Genomic DNA, 25,784 nt, shown 5'->3' with positions numbered 1-25,784 from the left:
ATTTACCCCATAAAATATATAATATATTGAATAGAATTTGATTAAAACATAATTATCTCATTCATAAATTTGACCAATAGTCTCTCATTTATGTATATTACACAAAGTGTAATCAAGCAGACCTATCTAAAATCTTTGACTTCATCTCCTAAGGGACCTACAAAAAAAAAAGCACATCGTATAAAATACACAATCATAATTTAACATTCAAGTGCAAGAATATTACTTTACTCAAGTAAAGTTTAAAAATTTAACCTTCAACATATTTGTAAATGCACAAATAATAGTATTCGTTGATGTCGTGTACATGTGGAAGACCTGAAATAAAATAAAAAATAGTCTATTTAAATTATAATAAGAAGGATATATCTCTCAAAATACAACATAAAGTATGCACAAACAATAGTTGTCATTGAGGCCAAGTCTACTATGAGAGACTTGGAAAAAAAAAATGATTAGATTTTATAATGAGGATGCATTCAATTTAAAATACAACATAAAGCATATGTCACGATTCCTAAAAGGAAGTTTCTTTAAGGGAACAAAACTTTAACTTACTTTTAATTATTCAAAATAAAACATAAAGTATGCACAAATAACTTGGTTTTCATTGATACCTTCTACTTGTGGTAGAATTGAAACAAAATTACTAGATTAGATTTTATAATTAGGATGAATGATTTAAAATTCTATATAAAATATACATCACATATTTTAAAAGGGAGGTGGATTAAGGGTTCAAATTATTTAACTTACTTGTATATATTTATTTTGTTATACCATCTACATTCTCTCTCTTTTACAAATCATCTATAATTGTCTCGTGCTCTTCCATAGAGAGAGTCCATAATTGTTTATTAGTAGGTCTGCCATGATATCTATCCAATTTTATATTAGTTGCCACTACCAAATTCGAGAAATGTATAATCTTTTTCTCTAATTCATAATCTTCAAACGCGAGCAATCCATTCTTTCTTGTTAGATATTTGCGTAGCTAGGTGCCAACAACAACCACATATCCTGTTGGATAGTCATAACCATCATCAACTACTTGAGGAGTGGTTAGCTTATGTTTTGGCTCTACACATCGAGCCAACCAATACTATGTCCCCTCTTCATTGTCCTTTGGTGAAACAACAACATAGACATGTCCTATGCACAAAACAATTTTATTTTAATATTTAATGAGATATAAAAACAAAAATATACAATTTTAACTTGTTGTATAAGATCTGAAATGCGATCATAGTGATTTGATGCAAACATCTAATACATATCTTCATTAGTTCTTTCATGCGGATCATTTGCATCTATGGGTGTCAATGATCTTTGTTGCCATTCTTCAACCCATTCTTTATTCTCACAAAATTCCCAATCTCCGGAAACACAAAAATGACAAAAGCAAGCAAGCTCCCTTGTGAATATAGTCCATGTGTTTGAATTACAACTCTTAAACAAATGTCATTTAACTGATCCAATAATGGTATTACAATCATGCCGAATAGGAATACTATCTTCCTCTACCAACCAGAAGAAACGTCGAATTGCGGAGTTCTCAGTTGATCCTTTTGACAACTTTGAACTGTACAAATCTACAATTGCATGAGCATCTCTGAATTTTACTTCATCGTCAAATTTCAATTGTTCTCTAGCAAGAGCTCTTTTTACACAAACACTAGCTCCATCGTGTTCCCCCTTACCATGTTTCGCTTTAAAAAAACTCCATAAATGTTGGACATTGGTTTTCTTGTGAACTCTGCATAGCCAATAAAACATCCTAGCATTTTTTAATTGTCCAATGCAGTTATCTGGCCATATCATATGTTGTTTCATGTCAATTTATCTTTCCTTAAGATTATTATGAAATACCTCGAAGCAATTCGGAACAAAATCTTATGAGTGTAATTGATTATCACTAACATAGAAATGATACTCCCTCAAAAAATATGGCCATGGTCATGTCTATATATAATGTGCATAAATATGGCCAGTTGCACTGAGTTGTAGTATTGTGATTGAGTTTCCTCTTGTGGTTTTAGAGTATAATTTTTTGTAAAATCCACAACTAATACTATTGTTCCAATTGGAAATTTGTTTTTGCATATGCGAATCTATCCATCAAGCCATCGGTCATGTTGGGAATGTTTCAAATATTTTGGAACAATATGAATTTTAAACTCACTGATAAATGCATTCACACTATTCTGTTATGTAATCAATTCTAAATGTTTCCCCATCTTTCCATCCTTTAGAGGATAATCTATATTTTTAAATCTCCTAACATCAACCATTTTTTGTCCAAACTCAAATGAAACATGTTCATACAAACATTCACCTATAAAAGAATAGTTCCCACATAAATTGCAAAGGCCATAAATGCATGAACTGGAAAGAAATAATTTCTCATTAGGTGGTTTACAAAATAAATTTTCAATAAATTTTTTTATAGTTTCAGGTGGAACATAAACACCACAAACCTGCACAAGATCATTACCATGCAACATACAACGCATATATTGAGACAACAAGATATTCTTTGTTTATTGATTTTAACATACCAAGGTTTGCATTTTTCAAATGATCTTTAACTAATTCGTAAATTCATTAACAGAGATTCATCACTAAACATTTTAAAGAATTCAGTTTGAGTCATGTCAAGAAGATGCTTTGGATGAGGATCATGAATTTTTTATCCCATCCTTCACTATAAAACATTTCTAGCATTGGATTAAACTCTAGTGTTATCATGCCAAAATTTTGCGATTAATAGTTTAGTTTCATCATTTAATTTCATGTTCGACCTTTGAAATCTACCACTAACAATCCAACAATGGTTTAGTGGATCAATGTCAATTGTGTCTCTTCTTTCGGCCGCTCTTGACAAGGTTCTACGATGTAAGTTTAAATAGCCACTTATATCACTTAACATTCTTTTACTAACAATTATTTTGTCAACTATAGCAGTTGTGATAACTCTACATTCCGCATTCTTATCTTTAGATCGATTTGTTTTTCTAATAGAATTGATGGCACTGGCAACAGTAGATACAACTTGATTATATGATTCATCTTTTCTTTTTGGTTTTAAATAAATATCTATTTTTTCATGAGTTTACGCATTTTAAACATTTTTATTAATTGTAGCATTAATTGTAGCATTAATTGACATTGAAATCCTAACTTTTTATTATAGAATTTTTTTTATATAATTTGTTCACATGTTTTCTGATTTGTCTCCAAGAAACTAACCCATTAAGATTATCTAGCACATTGCTATCAATAGTAAACAAATTACATTCATTTTCTTTCAGATAGGGTGGTGTAGTATTTTTAATTTTTATTTCTTTTCGTATTGGTGTATTAAATTTATATCCTGCTTCATTTAAATCAGCAATTTGATTGGCATCATAGTCTTGGGGATTTAAAAACATACCAGGATTCGCATCCACATGAACATTTGCATCAACAGTCATACCCATGTTTGGTTCTAAATTGCTTGCGTCTATCTTGGTGTCTTCAATGGTCTCATCTACAACGGGCACTGAACTAGATGATTCAGTGTTCTTCAATTGTCGTTGTTGTGATCTTCGATCTCTTTGGCATTTTGCCTCCTCTCTTTGTGCTTGAATTTCATCCGTTGTCATTGTCTTTCTTTGTTTCTTTTGATGTTGCTTTGGACCCATCTTTACAAAATCCTCTTCAAAAAATAATATTTCTTTTTACCAATTCTTCTGAAATTTGTATAAAAAAGATTTTAAAAGTAGTGCTAAATGTTGTAAAAAATGTTTTTGAGTACGGATTCCAATGATAATCTGGTAAATTGATGCAATCTATCCTTTTTTGGACAGTAATGGTAATTTTAAGAATGGACCCCCATTTTAAAAATAGGGGCCCGTTCCGAAAACCAACGGTTAAAAGAGGAACAAGCCCCCGTTTCGTAAACGGGCAAAATGGGGGCCCATTCTGTGGAAGTTGATTCCACAACCTGCCACTTGCCTCGGGATTAGGTCCGAGATAGGCCTGGGATGGCCACACCTAAAACATGGACCTGCAAATTCAAATCTCCATGAACGAACACCCAAATATGAAATTCTGAAATAGTTTACGTGTCTCTAATTAGAGATTTTTTTTACAAAATTAAAAGAAATTTCAGATTATACTGTTTAGATTCTAAATATGTAAATATTTTTTAAAATTGATTATTTTACCTATTTTTCATTTAATTTATACTAAATCAGGTCCATAAACTTGAAATATTAACTAATTTTGTCAATTTAATAACTTTTTTTTTAATGAATTTTGAAAAAAAAAATGATGTCATTAATCTACACAATTATTTTCTATTTAAAAATAAAAATAAAAAAATGTTAAGTTTACGTCAAATTATGTGGGTCATACACGTCAAATTTTAAAAAAGATAATTACAGTCATTAAAAAATTAATTAAAAAAATAATTTAAAAAAAAAACAGAAAAATATGCTCATCAATCTTTAGTGTGTTACAAACCATTTCCCAAAATGGTTTGAGAAAATAATTTTAATTGTGTCAAAAAGTGTGGGTCGTACACATGCATGGTATGGTCCTGAAACAAACATTTTTAAAACATAGTTTTTAGAACTCTATTCATAAAAGGTATTTTTTATTATGTGGGTATTAAAATAAATTACATATTTGGAAAGTAGACTTAAAGGGATATCTTTTATACTCCTGACTTTTTCCAAGATTCAATCTTCAAGTGTTTCAAAATTTAAGCTCAAATGAGACAAAACCTAAAAAATAGGGAAAACACTTCCACTTTTTGGCCAAAAAGTGGACTCAACTTCTTGCACTGACCCACACCTATTTCCTACCTAACCTTGTTTCTTATTGACCCACATGTCATATTTGTGTGCTCACATATCCATTTAGCCTTGCCTATATAAGCAGGCTCATCTACATTGTATGTAACAACAATTGGTTTACAATCCAGTTGATCAGTATTTTCATCTTGATAGAATACAGCTTATTCATGTCATCTATTTTGTCTCTCCATTTTGTACTTTTCATTGAGCTCTTGATCTTGACAAAATCTCATAGTTATATCCATGCTTCCATCCCATGCTTCATATTCTACTAACTTCACATCTTCATTAATTATAACCTTTTTGGTTATTGGATTATACTACTTGTATGTCTTGGATTCATCACTATATCTGAAAAATATGCATTTTTCTACTTTATTGTCTAACTTTCTTCTCAACTCCTTCAGAACATGTGCATATGACACACATTCAAATACTCTCATGTGGGATATATCATGTTTTCTTCCACTTCTTGATTCTTCTATAATATTATTTCTAACACTTTTAGTTGTACATATGTTCATTATGTATTTTGCACATGCTACAACTTCAACCCAATGCTCATTTGAAAAGTTTCTTGCTTTCAACATGGTCCTTGCAATTTTTATTAGTGCCCTATTTTTCATTTTAGCTACACCATTTTATTTTTTATTAGATTAAAACGGGTTAATAGGGACCCAAAACCCAAACATAAAAAAATAGTCGTTAAAGATAAACTAGATGGAAAGCTAAAATGGGCCAATAGAAACAAAAACAGTAGAAAACAAGGTCTAACAACCTAGAGATTAATTTTTTTTGTTAAAACATTTGAACAATCTTAAGATTTTTATCAATAAAATCCCTATTGATATAAACATGCTCATCCATATTACTGTCTTTGATCTTCTTACCTTTATCCCTACTGTGATTTCTAGTTGAAGGTCCTTGATTAGTCTTGATATCACCTTCTAGGATGAACTCCTTCATCTTGCCTTTGCCAAAAACTGAGATGGAGGGGGAAGCATGAGTGGTCAAGGGGGAAACATCAAGAGATTGAGTTTTTTTGTTAATAGTCTTCAAAGGCCATCCATGCTATTTGCCATAGCTATTTTTCTCACTGCAATAACAACTCTTAGTTTCTCATTGACCTTATCCATAGCCAACGACACCATTTTGTTGAGAGGTAGTAAATGTTTTGTGGATACCATGGTCCTTGCAAAATCTTATTAAGTCATTTGAAATGTAATCACCACCTCTATTTGTTCTCAATGCTTTCATGCAATGCTTACTTTGCTTTTCAACAAGGGCTTTGAATTGAAAAAATTAGTCAAACATTTTATTCTTATATTTTAGAAAATAGATCCATATTTTTTCTTTCCAAATAGTCAATGAATGCCAAGAAGTAGTAGCTTCCACCAATTGAGGATGTTTAGATTGGTCCACACAAATTTGAATAAACAATCTCCAATGATTTGTTAGCATGGATTGGCTTTCCTGTCAGATATGACTCTCTATGTTGTTTACCAAAAATACAATATTCACATAATTTATTTGTTTTTCCATTAGTGGAAACCCCTTTATCATTATTTTCTTGTGAAATGGGTTTAAACCTTCAAAGTTTAAGTATCCAAATCTTAGATGCCATAACCAATTTTCATCTTTGATTTCATCTTGAAATATTACTTAGCTAATTGTTGTAGTATTCTCTTCTTCATCCTCTTTTGAATTCATTGAAATGTGTGCTTGAGAAAACTCTACGTTTTCAGATATGGATTTAGAATTAGGGGAAACATTCTATTGCTACTCATTTGGATTTTTTCTATAAGTCGATTGCTTGGAAATTTATCTAAACTTGTGCATTCTTTATTTTTCAAAAAATATTTGATACCCCTTTTAACCAAGAAATCCAATAATTATGAGATTATATTTTGTCATGAACAAAATATATATAAAAAATAAAAAATTTCTCACTTTTTGGGTAGAATGTTGAAATTTCTTTTTCTCATAACTAACGCTTTATTGTCATTCTCCAATGTAACATTTGATTTTAAACTTTTATCCAAATTAGAAAATATTTCCAAGTTCCCTGACATAGCTTGTTGCAACCCAAGTCTAAAAATGAAATGTCCTTTTATTTTCTTATGTAATATTGCAAGCTATGAACATGATGTCCTAATTTTGGTTTTATTTTGTAAAATTTACACTTCTTTGTCTAGAATCATTTTGTTTATTTTAAAATTCATTTGAATAATTCCCAAATTTATTGCATTATTGACATTGAGCTGAATATTTATCATACCTTTGGCTTGGAGCCTAATTTTGAGTTGAGATTTGATGGTTGTCTCTTCCACTTGAGTTTTTGTTAAGCTTGATGGGTTGGTTCTCCCACCTCTATATGACTTTCTTCCTCTACCTCTAAAAATTTGATCTTCCGCTACCGCCACAATTGTTGGTTGAAATTTGTGTCTTGAAAGCATGCTCCAAATTTAAATTTGCTAACCTACTTAGACTACGATCATGAGAAATGAGAGACCTATGTAGCCAATCAACTAAAAATTGTGAGAGATTCTTTGTCTCTTCTATGGCTGGCCACAATTGATTCAAACCTTGTAGACAAACTTCCTAAAATATTTTCAACCACTCTCTTATCCTTGAGTGTTTCACCATGTGATCTATTTTGATTTACAAGTCAAATGATTTGAGTGAAGAATGAGTCTATCAAATTATTTCATGTAAATCATCTCAAAATCCCTTCTTAGCATTTGTAATTTGACCATCTCCACCTTTTCCATTTCTTTGTAAGTCATTTGAAGAATATCTTAGGCTTGTTTTGACTTTGTTCGTGCTAAAATACTTAGAAATATGCTGACATGAACCAATTGAAAGATTAAAAATAGAGCTTTTGAATACCTCATGTTATCCTTCAATAAGTCTTTCTTTGCTTGAGTTAATGCATTATATGTTGTTGTACTATACTTCAATGTTGGATTATATGTTGTTGCATCTTCAATAAGTCTTTCTTTGGTTGATTTAAGGCTTATAATGCATCCCATTAATCTTGGGAACAAGAAAAATTCTTCATTGTGAATGTCCAATAGTCATAGTTTCTACAATTGAATTGTAGAATTTGTAGGCTTGTCAGACTTGTGGTTGGAGTTGTTGATTATAAATTAATTATTGGAACCCTCTTTAACTCCTAAAAAACTTTTGAGAAAGATTAACACCACTAACCTTCATCTTTGATACCATGTGAAGGAGAGACGTAGAGAAAAAATATAAAACAAAGGAAAGAAAAATAGATATGCAGCCAAAGAAGAGTAGAAAATGATATTTATATCTATTTATGTAAAACTCATGCTACTGCTCATTGCGTACTTACAAAATTAGTAGAAAAATCCCTTGGTTTATTTAACTGCTACTGTTATAGCTACATTAATTTTGATGCACTTTTTATTACCTTCCAAAAAATGTCTTCACTTCGACATATATGCCCAAGAAAGAGGAAAAAACAAAAACATTAATTGCAAATTCAATTCGAAGTTTCTACATCCATCATAGGCAAATCTTAAGGAGATAATAATTAAATATTTTAATTCAAATCTGTCTTAAGTGTGTTGAATGATAAGGCAAGGTGGGGTAGAAAAGACAATAGGTTGTGGGAGAAAGTCAATCTACATGGAACAATTGGAGATTAAATCCAACAAACAAAACAAATAACAATTTAACAAACTTCTAGAGAATGAAAAATGCAAAACCCTACAGAAAAGAAATACAAATGCCTCTCTTCAAAACAAAATTTAATTTTCACCAAAAGTAATTTGATTTGTGCCCTCCACACCTACCTTAGTATAACCTAGATTTAGAGAAACATAAAAAATAATGATATGGTGAATGCATACAAAGTAGAAACAAAATTTTTGATCAAGTTCATACCAAATTTGAGTGGAACCTAGATTTAGAGAAACATAAAAAATAATGATATGGTAAATGCATACAAAGTAGAAACAAAATTTTTGATCGAGTTCATACCAAATTTGAGTGGAGGCCGATGCCAATGTCCTCAAACTACTTATCCCCAAGAAATGAAGTAAAGAAGACATAGAAGACAAATGATAATCTGAAACAAGAGAATTAAGAAACACATAAATAAAGAAAAATAGAGAATGCTATTTCATACACATAAATTTCTTTATTCATTCAATTGATTTACAACATTGCACACTGTATCACAAATATAATTAAGCCTCTACTTTATAGAGCCCATAGTCCCTTACAATAAACTATAATCATGTAACTAAAGATAGAGCATGCACTAGTATACATTAGTCGCACAACAATTTTAACTAGAAGTTCTTTAAAACATAAATAAATCTAAATTAAATCTAAACTGATTGTTAAACTACACATGTCAATAAAAAGGAAGTGCATGGTAGTGAGGCTCATACCTAACCTCTCATTTCTCATGCAACTCATTACTCTCATTCATAAGAGATCACAAAGTATTCCCTTCCTTTCTCTAAAGAAGACCAATGACACTTCAATGCGTCAATCACAACAAGTCCTCATCAACTACTTGACCAGAACATTCAAACTTCAATTTATCGTCTCTTTTGTTCACATGTGAACACTTAGACTTATACAACCTTTTGAACATGTTTGTTACTTTTTTCCAATTAGATCCATCTATCCATCCATAATCAATCTACATACAACAGTTGTTAGATCGTTCATTCTTCTTTGTTCGAACATGACTTTTCAAAATGATTTTTTCAATCCACAAATTGAACGAGGGTGAAGATTACAACAATTATTTTCTTTATGTCCTCCTCTGTGACTATCCTCGTTATGATTTGTCTTTGTTGCAATGACAAATATTTGTTTTTCAATTGGAAATTCTCTCTAATCTCCTCCCTTAAATAAAATTTTAACTCATTGCTAAAATAACTTCAGGCAGTTGCTGGCAAACATTTTATATCATGGGCTTCCATCTTCTGTTCTCACTGAATCTTTTAACTCAGAAAACTTCTGTGTTTTCTCTTTCCAAAAAACCTATGACCTTGACTTTGGCAATTAGGAAGATTCCTTAAGCGGCTTCTGATCTTCAACCAACGACTTCACCCTCAAGTTTAATCGACATCTTCTACAGTCTTCAACTCTCCCAATCCTTTATTTTCACTCATTAATAGTGACCCAACACTATCAGTTTTCTTCTAATAAGCGGCTTTAAACACTTAGTAGCTTTCAACGATAACCAATGATCTTGATACAGTGATTCCTCTCTATCTTTAGCAATTCTCTGAATATTTTCAAGCCTCAAATGGTCCTAGAACTTTCTTTGATCACCTATTACCAGCAAATACCTTCGAGCAGATCAGATAGTCTCATGCCTAGAATCTTTTTCTAACCCTCAGATACAAAATCGTGAAATCTGAAGCAAGAAAATTAAGAAACACAGAAACAGAGGAAAATAAAGAATGATAGTTAACACAAATTTTTTTATTCTTTCAATCGATTTACAATTTTGCACACTGTATCACAAATAACAATAAATCTCTACTTTATTGAGCTCATAGCCCGTTACAATAAAATGTTATCATGCAACTAAAAATAGTACATACACCAGTATGTATTATTCTCACAATACTTTTAACTGGAAGTTCTGAAAAATAAATAAATGTAAATTAAATCTAAATTGACTGCTAAATTACACATGGCAGTCAAAATGAACACTACCACATAAAGGGGTGTTTTAAGACAATTTTTAAGACATTTTTTGAGGAAATTGTCTCAATTTGAGACAAAAAAAAAAGTTTGGTATTGTCTCAAAAAAATGTCTTTAACCGAGTGTCTTAAATTATCGTCTTTAAAATTATCTCTATATTATCTCTATAGAGACGATATAAAACATAATTTCTCTCGTCTTTGTAGAGACAATTTGGGTTTTAGAGACAAATTGTCTCTCTAGAGACAATTTGGGTTTTAAAAACAAATTGTCTCTCTAGAGACAATAGTTGGGATTAAAATCATATTGTCTATCGAGAGACAATATGTCTTTAGATCTGAGAGACAATATTAAAAAAGGTATTAAAAAAATAAACAGTTTTTTTAAAAAAAATTTGTGTAGTTTTCAGTAAAAATGTATTAAAAAAAATAAACATTAGAATTGTCAGAAGTTTATGGCAGTCAAAAGGGCTAAAAAAGGAAAAACCAGTGAATAATGACAAGTGACAAGACAGAGCAGCCATGAGCTTAAAACATCCATTTGCGTCTCTGAATATTTCATAAAGATAGAAATAGAGAGCTCGAGATCATCAATAGAATGCAAGAACTGTTAAAGTACAAGTACAAAGCCCATCATGAATCATAATAAAGAGCTTCTAGTCTTTGATGAAAACAGCATGCCAGGGATTTTGAAACAGATCACATCTTCTTAGTTGGAAAAATTAAAGCCATTGATAGTAAAGTGTCCCGTGAGAATATGAAGCAATGGAAAACTGGCACTTTCAGTGTATGCAAATGTAAGGTCTGTTGAGAGTTCAACCTCAAAGAATTAGTAATCTTAAGGCATAAAAATGGGCATGGTAATATGGAAGCGAGATATACTAGACTTGTGATCAAGGTAATTGTTGACTGACAAGCAGAGGTCAAAATCAGTATTGTTTGCTTGGATTTTAAGGACATTCCAATCATTAGATGACATAAAATGATAAATCCAAGCCAACTAGCTGCTAGATTGCTAAATTCTCATTAATTTTTAACAGCAAATTTCTCAAGAAAGAAACACTACGAAATAAGATCAACCATTCTCAATTCTGAAAAGTGAAAAACAAGGCAACTTACCATGGCTATAGTCCATGCAGTACATAAGCATACTACAAGACAACCAAAGCACACCAACCTTCAAAATAAAGGACTGCCACATTGTTGTCCACGCTATTTCTGGATAAACAGCTGTCGGTTTCAAATTCATTTCTATACAAGGGTCTGGCCTTTTCAAATCCTTGTTTACTTTAATCAAAAACATGATTGGTGCACATTTACACATTAGTGCCAATTGATGATAAAAACTGACGTGTAGAACTTAAAGCTTCATTATTTATTCATTGGTTATATATATTAAAAATTGATATAAAGCTTGCAACAGTTATATCTAATATGCAATTGTTGTGATAGAAACTGTGCAAAATTGACATGCAATTGTTAATACTTTCATGCAACCAATTATTTAACAACTGAAACATTTGCTATATATATTAATTGGTTACTGATTGTTATTTTAAATTCAAACCTAGAGTATGATCAGTTATAGCAGCAATAATGGTAGTACTTAAATCTGATTTAAAATGAACAATTGCGTCAAGCATATTTTTGCAAACTAATTGCATCATCTTGCCAACTTGCTCTGAAACCACTTACAACAAACTTCATAGCACATCATATGCAACAACTCTTCTCAATTAAGTGTTGTTAATCGGTTTTTTCTTTGAGATCATAAAACTTTTCCACAAAACAGAAAGTGGTTTCTGAAGTCACAATCAATTCCATGGCTGTGACATATTAGTTACCGCATCCATTCTGTGACACGGCTGAATTAAAATATGGTAAATGTTTCAGTTGTTAAATAATTAGTTGCATGAAAGTATTAACAAATGCATGTCAACTTTGCACAGTTTCTATCACAGCAATTGCATATTAGTGTTGCATGTTAAAATTCAAAATTGCATCCATTGGCTATTTCCTTCTCCTCCACACTTATTAGCTGCCGCATCCATTGGCTATTTCAATTCGTGGAAATGAACTTGATGAAGGAATGATTGTTTCTACACACTTGGAAGTTTCTTAATGACTCGGATAAGTCTCCCAGCAGTATGTTGGTGTAAACAGTGCAAGTACTTGCTATGCCAGCAGAAATTTTTTTCTTTCTGCAAATATTCTCCTGAATATATAGCCTTCCTCCTCCATTTGGACCAAAACATTATCCAATCTTGCTAACATGAAGCTTCCTCAAGTACCCAGGATAACTTGTGTATATTTATATATTATAATATAATATTTATAATATTATACTCTTATATTTATATCAGTTTTTGATTAAATAAAAGGGAAAACAAGATTCTCTTTCCTTACAAAGGCCCAAAGGCGAAGTCGGACCATAAACTAGTCAGACACAAAACACAAAAGCTAACAGCAGTAATGGACTAATAGCAAAGCAGTAATGAACCAGCAACTAACTGACAGGAGAACTTGCCAAGTCGCGAAGGCTTGACACAGTTATCCTGATAGCAATATCATGATTTGAAACTAAACAATATTTTTAAAATATATTCTGTTATTTAATATATATTAATTGTTTGTAGTTTGGAGACTTATATAAATAGCCCATCTTCAAAACAAATAAATCATAGATTGCAATATAAAAAAAATTAACTTAATTTTCCACTGTTTCGGATTTCGACATTAATGGATGAGATCAGTTGTATGCTTGTCCATGGCTAACTTTCTCTCAAAACCAGGCTGCACTTAGTCTTGGGTGAGCCAGCATTTCTGATTTCGATTTTAATGGTTAAGATCATGAGAGTAACTTTCCACCAAAAATAAGGAAAGAAATCTATTTTACCCACCTTTCTGCCCCTTGGATTCTCCTTCAATCAAACAATGAGACATCACATTACCAAGTAAAGCTTTTCTCTAAATTTACGGTATTGGTAATGGCTTCATTTGTTGTGCTCGGGCTAGTTATCTCTGTTTATCTGTTTATTAGAGGATTTTGATAATATTTTCATGGATCTTTGTTGTTATGGTACATTGTTGTTGCTATTTGTAATTGTTCCATGAGCATTTTTTTTAATCAATCTTTCTTACTATAGTTCTATTTTATGTAATTATCGTTCAGTTTCTTTCAAAACAAAGAGACTATTATCATTATTAATATAAATTCAATGAAAAAAAAAAGCATGGCGTATGAAAAAATAATCAGAACAATGGCTTTCATGTTTTTTCATTTTTGGTTCGTCATGTTTTATTTATTTAATTAGTCATTATATCTTGTAGAATTTATTAATTGGTCATAATATTTGGTAAAACTGAACACTGGGATGATATTCATGCTTTTTCTTCTTTTCTATTCTTTGGTTGAATCTTTGTTTTGTTTTATTTAATTATTAACATGTACGTTATGGGAAAAAATGGAAAAAAAATAAGCAGTCTAAAACTGAAAGAATCTGGGCTTCTGTTTCTATGTATGTATTTAACTGTATTTTTGTTTTCCTCTACAGTTGCAATCTTGAGATCTGGGAAGGTCTGTGCTCCAGTAATTCACTGTTTTTCACAGCTTGATCAATATAGAAACGTTGCATGGTTTTCAATTTCAAGAGTTTACACTGCAGCTTCATCTTCTATCATACCATGGCTACAGTCCCTGCAGTAAATAAGCATACTACAAGCCAACCAAAGCACACCAACCTTCAAAATAAAGGACTGCCACATTGTTGTCCACGTTGTTTCTAGATAAACAACTCTCAGTTTCAACCTCATTTCTAAGTTTTATTTAAATTTATAATAGCAACTGCTGCAAGGAAACCGATCTTCTAAAAAACCCTCATTTTGCTACCATATCCATAATCGCATCATATGCAACAGCTCTTATGACAAGATCCATAACCTGAATAGCTAACCATAAGACACATTCGCATTGGTAACAATCTAACATATCCATGTTTCCAAAAGGCAACATCTTTAGCTTTTAGTATATACCTGGAGTTCGCCATTACACTATTTTTGGAAAAAAAGTCTCCGCTCCTTGCCATTCTAGGCCAAATTTTCTCTACCATGTACCAAGCATCCCTCGCTAAAATGACTCAAATTTGCCAAACTGTGGTTACACATTCAGTTCTCTGTAGGTCCCAGTAGCAGGTGCACATATGGGGTCTCAATTGGCTGGGGATCTCATATTACAAAAATGGTCCAATCCTATGTATGCTTAAACCCACAACCTAATCCTACTCAAGTCACTAAATCAATTTTAGTCAGTGCAGCATTGGGAGAATTGAGTACAAAAAAGGGCCATCAAAACCAAACTTAAGCAACGGTAGCAATCATTTTTTCGCTAGAAATTGAATTCCAATTCTTATTACAAAATAACCTCATACCATTTAAGTCAGAAAATCGTTTGTACCCATAGCTGCATTGTGAATTGAACGAGGGAAATCTTATAAAACCCTGTTTAACCAGCACCTGTATTGAATTTTTTGCTCAACAATACAGTTCAACCCTGCTGCACCACAACCTAATGACATTTGTCACCAAAACACTGGTACCCACTGCTGCATTTTGAATTAAGTGCAAGAAAAGCGCATCAAAACCCAGCTTAAGAAAACTTTGCACCGCTTATTTTCTTAAACAGCAAATTCCAACCCTAACTACAAGAACAACCCTATATAAAGTCACCAAATCGCTTGCACCCATTGCTGCATTTTGAATTAGGCACCGAAGAACCTCATCAAAGCTCAACTTGAGAAGATTTTTTTTTCCACAAAAAACAATAATTTTCGAACCTCAAAGTAAGATCTCAATGATAGTCCCTGAAACAATAATACCCAATGCTATATCTTGAATTGAACTTCCAAAAACTACATCTTGGAGATCCCAAAACCACAGTATCTTGCTGCATCTTTCCAAAGTAATAAAAGTCGACCTTTCTGCTAAAAAATCTTTTCAATCCGAACCCTCAAAACAAACTCTAGTGTACATGTTCACTAACATTCCACCAACCATTAGAAACATCCAATCATAATGACTGGATAAAATAGAAAAGCATAATTGAATAGACTTCTTTACTCTGCCTCAGTTTTTGTGAGATCTAGACACAGAAAGGCAAAAATCAACCAGTCATGATAACTACTAACCACAAAAAGCAGATTCAAAAAGCAATGGTGTAGAAAATAAGCGAAAAGTAGAATGCCTAGATGCACTTTAAATGTATCGAATTTAAATAAAATTCCAGTTATCATGCATCACTTGTTATTATCTTTGAATGCACGAGTTGCACCGATGATTGTGGGATCCCGCCCCTCGCTAGACAGTTAATTCTAATTTTTTTTATTGTGGCTGATCCATTGAAAAAAGAAAGTTGATGGATCATCATCCCTTTTGTTTTATATGCTTCATATTTTGTTCAATCCAAAAGTGAAGGATGTGGTTGTGAAGTAGATCCTTAGAAGAGGAGCAGTGCGAAAGATCCAAAGGTTGTGAGGAGAACTAATTATGAGCTCAATAAGAATTCTTTTCTGTATGATTTTGCCTTGGATTGAGCTCCCTATTGAATCAGACATTATTAGATGAATAGGCAAATTTGTATTTGTCATTGATGTCAAAAAGAGATATGCAGAGATATCATTAACTGTCAAACAAATTATATAATAATAGTTACTCATAGATTTGACAGTCACAGAATTGATAATTATTCTTTTTTTATGATAGATTAATCTCTGTTATCACCGCTTATGTACGGAAAGTTGTCATTTATCAATGTGGTATCATTAGTGTGAGGCTACTGGAATTTAGCAACCTGTAAACCAAGTACAGTTTCTTACTTTCCTAATCAAAATTGATAATTATTTAAGAAACAACCAACACCACATGTTCTTAAGGAAGAGCTTGAGAGTAAATAAATTCACAAGTATTAATTAAACAAATATGATGATATATGAATTAGGTTTATAATAGCAATGAAAATTGAACAATGATGGGAAGCAAATATGTCTTTTGTTCATTTGTTTCTATCCATCCTCTTGCTTTGTGTCCTCTTTTTACGAGGCACCTTTCTGATTGTGGGTGTGGATAGTTCATCACATTGAACACCCTCCTCAATATTGTTGTCTCTCACTTGTTGAAATTCAAGGATGGTTTCCTGTCGAGTTTCAGGAATGACAATCGAATCATTGTGTGCAACAAACAATTCATCATGATCCTCTACCTCCTCTTCATGCTCACTACCTGATGAGTTTGATTGTTGGGCTTCCTATACATAAAACAATTTAACTTATTTAAATAAATTAATACCTCTAGTTAAATTATTGCATAAGTCATATGATATTATAAAGAACTTACCTTAGATTCATGACCACTCACTAAAATCTCCCCTCGATCTTTTCCCAGCAACCCTACAAGGTTAATCATGCCTAGGAGAAGAGAATAAGTAACAAAGAGAGCCATCAAAGTTTTAAAGATAGAGCAGATCTAAAGACTATCAAAAATCAATAATGACAGTAAAGAGAATATATATTCATGAAACAATAAAAAAAATAAAAATTAAAAAGTAGATAATAGAGAAAAGACCAAGCATAAATCTAGCTCTGCACATAATCAAGGGTAGGACAATTGAAACATCTTAAGGCACTGGAAGCATACTCTTTGACAAAGATGGAGAGAGGATTCGAAAGAAATAAAACCCTTAAACATGGAGGAAAAGTATAATCCATGAGAAAGAAACATGAAATAATATTTAAAAAATAATAGATGCTTAATGGCTTATCTCCCTCCGGCATCTTTCAAATAAAGATTGCCACAGAACAAGCTCAATGTATATACAACTTAATGCAACGATAGCTACTAGATTTTTCTGCCAACTAGCATTGAGTTTTATACCAGGAGCAATGACACGCATTCAGTTAGGCTCCGAGCTTTATAATAGTGATCATGAAGAAGGGTTTTTTAGATGCTTGAAGACCAGTGTTGATCTCTTCGATGATTTTGGGAGGGAATGCTTTGTAGATTTTGGCCTTATTTCCAGAGAACAAGAAAATCTGTGCTGATGCACTGCTGGACATTTGGGTTTATGTTCGAAAGCTGGAGAGGCAAGATGCCTTTATGATGTTGTGGGAACTTGCAACAAAAAATCTCTTGAATTTTGTCAGCAGTTCAGGGTATTTTTCTATCCTTCTTATAAGTTATATATATTAAATTTCTTTCTATCATTTTCTTTTCTAAAACATTGAGTTGATATTGTGTCTGTAATTATTAGAAGCCAAGCAACAATCTCTTATGGAAATGCCTCAGAGCTGTACTTTTATCAGCACGATGTCATGCGAGATTTGGCTGTATATTTGGGAAGCCAGGACAATATGGTCCATAGGAAGAGATTATTCATGCCCAGGAAAGAGCTGAACTTGCCAAGGGAGTGGGGACATATGCTTAATGGTAGACCATTTAATGCTCAAGTTGTCTCTATTTTCACAGGTAACTTGTTTAGTGGCATGTGATACAGGGTATTTTGATTATTAAAAGATTTTACCCTTAGCGGTTTTCTCATCATTGAATAATTATACGATTGAAGCATCAATAACTTCCATATAAATTCTTTATGTTTAACTTCTAGTATCCTTGACCCTAAAAAATGTTCTAATTCAATTGTATATGTGATTGACCTATTGCAGGCTCTATGGATGAGAATCAATGGTATGATATGGATTTTTCAGAGACACAGGTTCTGGTGTTACACTTCTCTACGAGCAAGTACTTTCTACCACCATTTGTCAAAACAATGAAAAGACTGAAATTTGTGATGTTGTGTAATTTGAATTCGAAGAGGGTCTGAAAAGTTTGGAATTTTTTTGACAAAATTTTAAGTGCATTACTTCTAACTTAGCATGCTTATCTAGCATACGTAGTAGCCAATGCCATCTAGGTAACATATCCAACCTTTCCCCTTATTCAAAAATCAAATCATGGAGCTCCAAATTCATTACAAAGTTAGTTGTAGCACATTTCCACTCCCCAAATGATTTTTGATAGGTGCATATTTTTATCATTTATTGTTATTATTTTTGGTATGTAGATAGCAACTGAGGGGTTGCATCCATTTATATTAAAGATGAAAGAGTTATTATATCAGATCATGATTGTAAGCCACCAAAGCCCATTAACAGGCACAACTCAAAAACATATAATTAAACTAACATAAAACCACCTTTGAATACACAAAGCAAAAAAGCCCTAAATTCAATCGAGAAGACCCCATCCATAAACAAGTGATAGAATCAAACAAAGCTTGTCTCCTAGTAAAAAATGGAGATAGGCCTAAATAATAATTAGGCAACTACTCCATCTTTAGAGTGGGAGCAAAGTTGCATGTAGAATTTGATCTCATTTTTCTTCTTTATTTGAACAATTGCCTATTTTTCTCTTGGGGTTCTTAAAAACCTAAAATAAATAAAAATAACATTTTCAATATTATACTATAATTAATTAAAAACTATTTATAAATTTTAATTTGCATCATAAATTACATACATAATCCATCATCAAAAAAAAATCTTAAATCACTCAGATCATCCAATATAATTAATAAAAATGAGTTGATAACACACTTTACACATAGCCTATCTTTCTATTGTGCCATACTTCGTATTCTCTCCCCCCATTTCTCAATAATGTGTGCCTACAAAAAAGGGCCTAAAAACATTCCACGGAAAGGATCACCTGAAATAAATAACCATTTAAAGAAAGTGAAGTACACAGTCCATGTTCCCTTTCTCCCAATAGTTTATAGATTTCACATAGTATTCTCTCACTGATCCCCATGCTCGCTATTCTTGCATGACCTTCGTTTCTAAATTCGCTGGCCTTCTACTAAGAAAAGCCTTCACATAGTTTTTGGGCTTGGCCTTGTAAAACCATATTGTAGAAGAAATGGGAGTGTCTTTCCATGGCCCGTCAAGAATACCGTCATGCTTTTTTGTACTCATAATGTTGTGTTTTTTCAATGGACAGCTTGAAGTCTATTGCAAGTCCACTATAGAGCCATGTGATGGCTCAGATACCTGCAATGCGATGGTGGGATACAACCTGCACACTGACCTAAAAATATCAGAAGTAGCATCAAGGTTCAAAGTAGACCCTGTTGCCCCTCTAGGTGTTAATGGTATTGATGTATCTTATCCGGATGTAGAGAACCAGATACTTCCTACAAAGTACTTTCTTAGGGTGCCTGTCACCTGCAACTGTGTGAATGGCCTAAGGCAATGCAGCTCCGTTACCTACAAGGTCAGGGCATCTGATACACTTTACAACATTGCAAACAGTGTGTTTGGAGGGTTGGTTACTGCTGAGCAAGTGAGAGTGGTTAATTGTATAAGTGATCCTAACCTTATTGACATGGGGCAGTCGCTGACCATTCCATTGCCCTGCAGTTGCTTCAATGGGACCGACAATGGATTGCCTACTATTTACTTGTCTTATGTTGTGCAGCCTGAGGATACGCTTGCTGGGTTAGGGGTTAAGTATGGGACCACTATTATAGATCTGATGACTGTTAATGCATTAGGGGCAGCTGCTATCAAGGCTGGGGATATCATCGTTGTTCCTCTTGGAGGTTAGTGTCATTTTCCCCCCTGTTTTCTTTTATTTTTTTAACTTTTAGCAAACAGTGAATGCCATCTCCATTATCAGGGGATATGGTATGGTTGAGGTTGAAAAAAAGTTTATCCATTTTTTTCAGGGAGATGTTATGATTGAGGATGTTAAAACCATTATGACTAGGGATACTTGTACATAGGAGTTGTGGAAATAGAATACTTTTGTAAGGTAAAGTGCTCAGCGTTTAGTGACGTTTGAACCAGTCATAGCTATGCCTTGAGGGCTGATCTTTTCCTACCATCTTTGAAGAGGAAAGATTAGCAAAGATGAAAACTTTGACCAAAGTTAACAAGGGATACTTTACGGTCATTTACCAGTAAAATTGCCCTATAGAATGCAAGTTTGGGAGACTTGCGAGGTGCTCGATCTATAATGACATTTTAGCCAGGTCGAAGAGGGTCACAATAGAAGGTTTAGATGCCTTATCTTCACTCACTCAGCTCAGGAGCGTTCGCTTGGAGAAGTTGGATGTATCCACTATTTTAGAGCAAATTAAAGTAATACAAAAATTAGACAAACTATCTCTAAGCTTATGTGAAGGTTTTGGAAATATTTCCACATTCATCAACACCAACCTACAAGAATTTAACCTCGACCACTGCAGTGATTTGGAGGAATGGCCCACAGACATCTTTCGTATGCCCTCTGCTCAGTTATGGTCTATTACCAACTTCCATCTAGTTGAAAAGTTACCATATGATCTGGACAATCTGAGGTCTAAGAATTTTGAGATTATCAGCATTACCAGCGCTGAAAGAACTTCCAGCATCAATTGGAAAACTTGGGCTGCTGGAATTTTTAGACATTTCACTATGTGAGGACTTGAAAGAACTTCCACAGGAGATAGGTCAACTCAAGCAATTGAAATACTTTGACATGAGAGAGTGTTCTCGTTTGAGGAGGCTGCCCAAAAGTGTTTGTGAACTAAGCTCTCTGAAACATGTCATCTGTGATGAGAAGATTAGGCACCTGTGGTTGCAAGTTAAGGCTTCTTTTGTCCCTGATCTTAGAGTTGAAATCGTGGAACCACAATTTACTTTGGATTGGCTTGATGATTGATTTCACAAAGTAGAAACTCCAACTAACTTGACAACCTTGTAAGTAATCACTATTGTCATATTCGATCCTGTATATAGAGCACACTGTAGTTTTCAGTTAAGCTAAATCTGTAAGAGTTGTTGTTATGCATATTTCAACCATGTAATTTGTAATGTTATATGTTAGAAACAGTCTCCCAGTATCAACAATTTGTTTGGGGCATCTTTGGTTGAGGGGGAAACTGTATGAAGGAATTTAGGGTATATTTTGTTCCTGTAATTTTTAATGTCATAGTTTTAAGTTACGATGTAATTTGTACTGTCTATATCGAAGATTTGCCTTTATTAACAGTTTTCTAGTGTCAACAATTTATTTGTGGCATTCTTTGGTTGAGGGAAAACTACATGAAATAGTTTGTAATGTAATGTATATATTGTCCATATATTTTAGTGTCTATGTCGAAGTTTTAACTTCAAAAACAGATGCATCAAATTTTTATCTTCTAATTCTTTGGGCATTTGGTTGGGGAAAATTGCATGAAGGATTTATTTTTATACCTTGTTATTGTATGTGGCATCGAATTCCCATTTTAAAAACATTTTAAATTTTTTTGCTGTAAGATCTTAGGAGTGAACGGGGATAATGTGGAACATCATATGGTTGGCATTACAGTGCTGCATTAATGGCTTTTGCGATCTCAAACGCTAATTCTCTCATATAATACACGTGAAGCTGCATGGCAAAATTCATGTAACTACATCTTTGAACATTGCAGCCTTTCTTTTCATCAAATAGATCTATTTATTACTTTATTTCCTTGCAATCGCTTTCAAAAACTGCGTAAATTTTTATTGGTTTTTTGTTTCCATCCCATCGCAGATTTAATCCAATGCTTCGACTTCATCTTTATGTTTGAGTTTTCCAATGCTTCAAAGAATCTACTAGCGATGCGAGGATGCAAGTATTCACAAAGTAAAGATTTGTAAGGTCCTACCCCAGGCATTGAGAACATTATTTGAGGCTGAAGGCATGTCAGGCAAAATTCGGTTACATGGAAAGTAGAATAATTTAAAACTTTTAGAAAGAAATGTTCCTTGTTTATCTTCAGACTTCCCGTGCCCTTCCTAATCTTTATTCCTATTTGAGCGTAACTGATTAAACATTAACCCAGCAACCACAATTCACGCGTGTGTGACTGCATTGACTTAATTACAAATTTAAACTGTGATCAATCTGTTCGACTTTATTACATACCCTGTTTTGTTCCAGCAACCACAATTCATAACTGCATTGACTTTATTACAGACTTCAATTGTGATCAATCTGTTCGACTTATTACATACCCTGTTTTGTTTGGCATCGTCTACCCAGCCCCTTCGATGCACCGACATCTTATGCATTGACTCAGTTGGCAGCGCAAATTTAGGCCTCTATGACCAGGTGCAGCAGCAAAATGAATAGTATACAGCTACTATAGACCTTTAAACAGTCAAATTAAATTGTGTAGGGTCTTCTCCAAAGTTAGCACCCCAAATATATGGATAACAAAATACAAATCATCCTCCCAAAATGATAGTACACTTCCCTTATAAATGGCTTCCAGGATCTGCAAATATGACTGGGTCTGTAACTAATATTGTATGGTTGGGAAATAAAGCCGATAATCGACAGCAGGAACAACAATATTTGATCACTATTAATCCTCCAAATAATAGTGCTACATTGGTCATGATGTACAAGGGCCGTAATGATGTAAATCAGCAGGTGATATGACCATCACAAGGTTGGCAATAATAGATTTTTCTCTTCCAAAAGTGGCACTCAAGTTGTATGACTGAAAATTAGACTTATGATGTTGGTACAACAACAAATTCTTCATGGCTAGAGCTGGAAACCTGCAAATAATGTCAAATTTGATCTGAACCCTCTAAAGATTAATGGAGCAGCAACTAGGGTTTGTCAAAATGGTGTAAACTCCTCAGATCCAACAAATAATTATGCAAACCTACTCATAAGAAAAAACTGAAATTGCTGTAGAAACCTCCCAAAATGATGTGTCAACAAAATAGAAAATATTTATTTGCAAACTAAATCACCCTATCACTGGAATCTTGTGTGAATCTCAAGAATAAGCTAAAAACACTATAGGGCCTCTGCAATAAACAGAATATATTTTCCCTGATAGAATCACCCAAGATTGGAAGAAAGGGTTTTTGTTCATGATCTAATTGACTATAATAATTGACTGTGATAATTATATACTGGATGGCAGCGTGTTATTGGATAGAGCTTCATTTTGCAATGCACATGGAACTACCCAAGGATTGGTGTGAGGTGCTCGTATTATAATTCAAAAATATGGCAACTGCATGACATCTAATGTTCTTATGGGAATGGATGCAAAAATTTCAAACTTACCAGTGGGGCCTTCTGTGTGACTGAGATGCGTTTTTGTAAGATTTCTACATCTTTGCACTCTAAATATTTATCTTCAAACAAATTGATATCTAATTGACTATGCTAATTATTAATGAAAGTTTATAGTCAATACCCATTAAGAAATTCTGACAAGAAAGTATATGTATTACTAATCTGTAAAACCAAATTGATGAAGTTTATTTAGATTGTAATAATCAGTCATAATAGACAAATATTTAGAAGAGTAGAGTGTCTGATTCGAACCTGTTACCCCAACGGCTCTGTAGGTCCATGATCAACCGCTCTTCTTAACCATAGATTTAGTAATTGTACATAGCAGACAACATTGTTTAGGTCTATGATATTTTTTAACTGTACATAGCATTTAATAATACTCTAGTCATCAATAATGACCATTCCTATGAGAAATCATTTCTTCTATGACCACGTTAAAAAGAAAATGAGGAAGTAGCCCCAGTTTGCCCAAGCCTGATGATGTAAAACATTTTAGCAAAAAACAGAGAAAATGGTACCTACGCGAAAAATAAAATAGAATGTGGACAAAAGATAATCCCAAAAGTCATAAATTTGACAGAGGGTTTCAATGATTAGGCACGACACAAATTTTCTACGCTCGAGCAAAAGTTTACATAAAAAATAAATACAGGAAGCAAATACCTTGACGAATACTGCAAATTTTCCATCGTTGAACTGTTGGGTTAGCAGAAATTTGTTAAAAAAAGGCCAAAATAAGGTCAGGCATTTAACCAAAATGTTGTTCGATGCACCTTCCAACCAAAATCTGTGAAAAAAAGGCCAAAATAAGGTCAGGCATTCAACCAAAATGCTGATCGATGCACCTTCCACACAAATTAGGGCAATCGTAGGAAAAAATATTGAAAGGGAAGTTGTAAATACTCATTGCATGATCGCTCTTTCAACGCAAGGATGTGAGCCCGTCCACGAATTCTCTTCTCAATCTCCGCTTGAACGAAGAGTTGGAGGGCTTGGCCAAGCCAGGAAGATTGAGGAAGATTGAGGAACTCATGCGATAAGTATGAGACGACGCCCATCATTCCCGCCAATGGAATTCTCATGCCGATGCCGCCGCAGAAGCAGAGAAGAGGGAGACAAGTGAAGAGGGTAAAAAACCCGGCGGCAGAGAAGAGGCCGCAGACGATTGCATGAAGAGGGGTTCCAATGCCGCCGCGGAAGCAGAGAAGAGGGAGACGAGTGAAGAGTAAAAAATCCGGCGGCATAAAAGAGACACGAAGAAATGATTAACTTTATTTTATATTGTCTTAAGCTAAGACATTTAAATAACTAAAAATATAAATTAAATGTAAAATGAGTGTTTAAGACGAAACTAAAGTTTTGTCTTTAATTAATGTCTTAAACATCCCTATCATGTAGTAGTGGAAGTGCATGGCGGTGAGGCTCATGCACACCTCTCAACATGCCACAGATATGATTTAGACTTTCATTGGGACGTGGATTTGCAAGCCGGGTGAGAGCTCTTGAACATGCGTGAAGTCCATTCGAGTGACTTGAGAGGGTATGTGTCAGACAAAAATCTGTAGCATGGCAGTAAAAATCTACGGCAGAAGTAATATATCCAGGCAATCAGATGCGGACCATGCATATTCTGTAAATTGTCATATTCGTTAACAATCCCTTATAGATGCGCCAGGTCTCCAGTTTTACCATTGAATGGATGATTTAAGGAGCCTCCAGGAATGAACTCGTATAAAAGCATGAGAGTGTTTTTCTGATAGACTTTGGACAGAAGATGAATTCTTTATCAAGTTTAAGTTTCTTCCTTATGAGTGGAGACAAGTTTAGATTCCCCAAATGCAACATTTGAAAGGCAAATTATGATTTCTTAGAACTACCTTTTTTAAAGAACTGAAACCTTTTTAACTCCTTTGGAGAATCAGAGGAGCAATTCATCTACTATTTTCTTTTTATCCCAAGATCCACTCCAGAAAACAAACACAAAGTTTCCTTGCTCGAACAAAGTATAAATAATATATATATATATATATTTTTTGAAGTCAAAAACTTATAACGTAAGTTATGATTCCAGTCATGTCA

The 25,784-nt window shown here is 33.3% G+C and overlaps 2 protein-coding genes across 7 annotated transcripts; one reads left to right on the top strand and one right to left on the bottom strand.

Moving 5' to 3' along the window:
- Positions 1-170: 170 nt before the first annotated feature.
- On the bottom strand, positions 171-24,986 carry LOC131070144 (uncharacterized). 6 transcript variants are annotated; one of them, XM_059216760.1, is made up of 4 exons: positions 24,609-24,986; positions 24,369-24,492; positions 23,955-24,017; positions 171-318 (listed from the first exon to the last, which is right to left on the bottom strand). In XM_059216760.1, exons 1-3 carry the CDS (start codon positions 24,947-24,949, stop codon positions 23,958-23,960), a joined length of 525 nt encoding a protein of 174 aa, XP_059072743.1. In that variant the 5' UTR covers positions 24,950-24,986; the 3' UTR covers positions 171-318; positions 23,955-23,957. The 6 variants fall into 6 exon arrangements, with proteins under 6 accessions (XP_059072743.1, XP_059072744.1, XP_059072745.1 ...); XM_059216761.1 differs by lacking the exon at positions 171-318 and adding an exon at positions 9,295-10,163; XM_059216762.1 differs by lacking the exon at positions 171-318 and adding an exon at positions 10,229-10,248.
- Positions 19,452-21,293, top strand: LOC131070103 (lysM domain-containing GPI-anchored protein 1). The gene is made up of 2 exons (XM_059209162.1): positions 19,452-20,190; positions 20,974-21,293. The coding sequence occupies exons 1-2, from the start codon at positions 19,509-19,511 to the stop codon at positions 21,291-21,293; spliced, it is 1,002 nt and encodes a 333-aa protein (XP_059065145.1). The 5' UTR covers positions 19,452-19,508.
- Positions 24,987-25,784: the final 798 nt, after the last annotated feature.

This window comes from Cryptomeria japonica, chromosome 1, assembly GCF_030272615.1.
Source record: "Cryptomeria japonica chromosome 1, Sugi_1.0, whole genome shotgun sequence".
Taxonomy (NCBI): Eukaryota; Viridiplantae; Streptophyta; class Pinopsida; order Cupressales; family Cupressaceae; genus Cryptomeria; species Cryptomeria japonica.
This window is presented reverse-complemented; position numbering and strand designations above follow the sequence as displayed.

Bases quoted from the DNA above. Each gene is read 5' to 3' on its own strand.
- LOC131070144 (XM_059216760.1), bottom strand. From the start codon at position 24,949: ATGCCGCCGGATTTTTTACTCTTCACTCGTCTCCCTCTTCTCTGCTTC. The intron at 24,493-24,608 runs GTATTTACAACT...TTTTTTTCACAG, and splicing joins AAAGAGCGATCATGCAATGA to ATTTTGGTTGGAAGGTGCAT. The intron at 24,018-24,368 runs GTATTTGCTTCC...TGCTATGTACAA, and splicing joins AATTTGCAGTATTCGTCAAG to TTACTAAATCTATGGTTAAG.
- LOC131070103 (XM_059209162.1), top strand. From the start codon at position 19,509: ATGGGAGTGTCTTTCCATGGCCCGTCAAGAATACCGTCATGCTTTTTT. The intron at 20,191-20,973 runs GTTAGTGTCATT...TGAGATTATCAG, and splicing joins CATCGTTGTTCCTCTTGGAG to CATTACCAGCGCTGAAAGAA.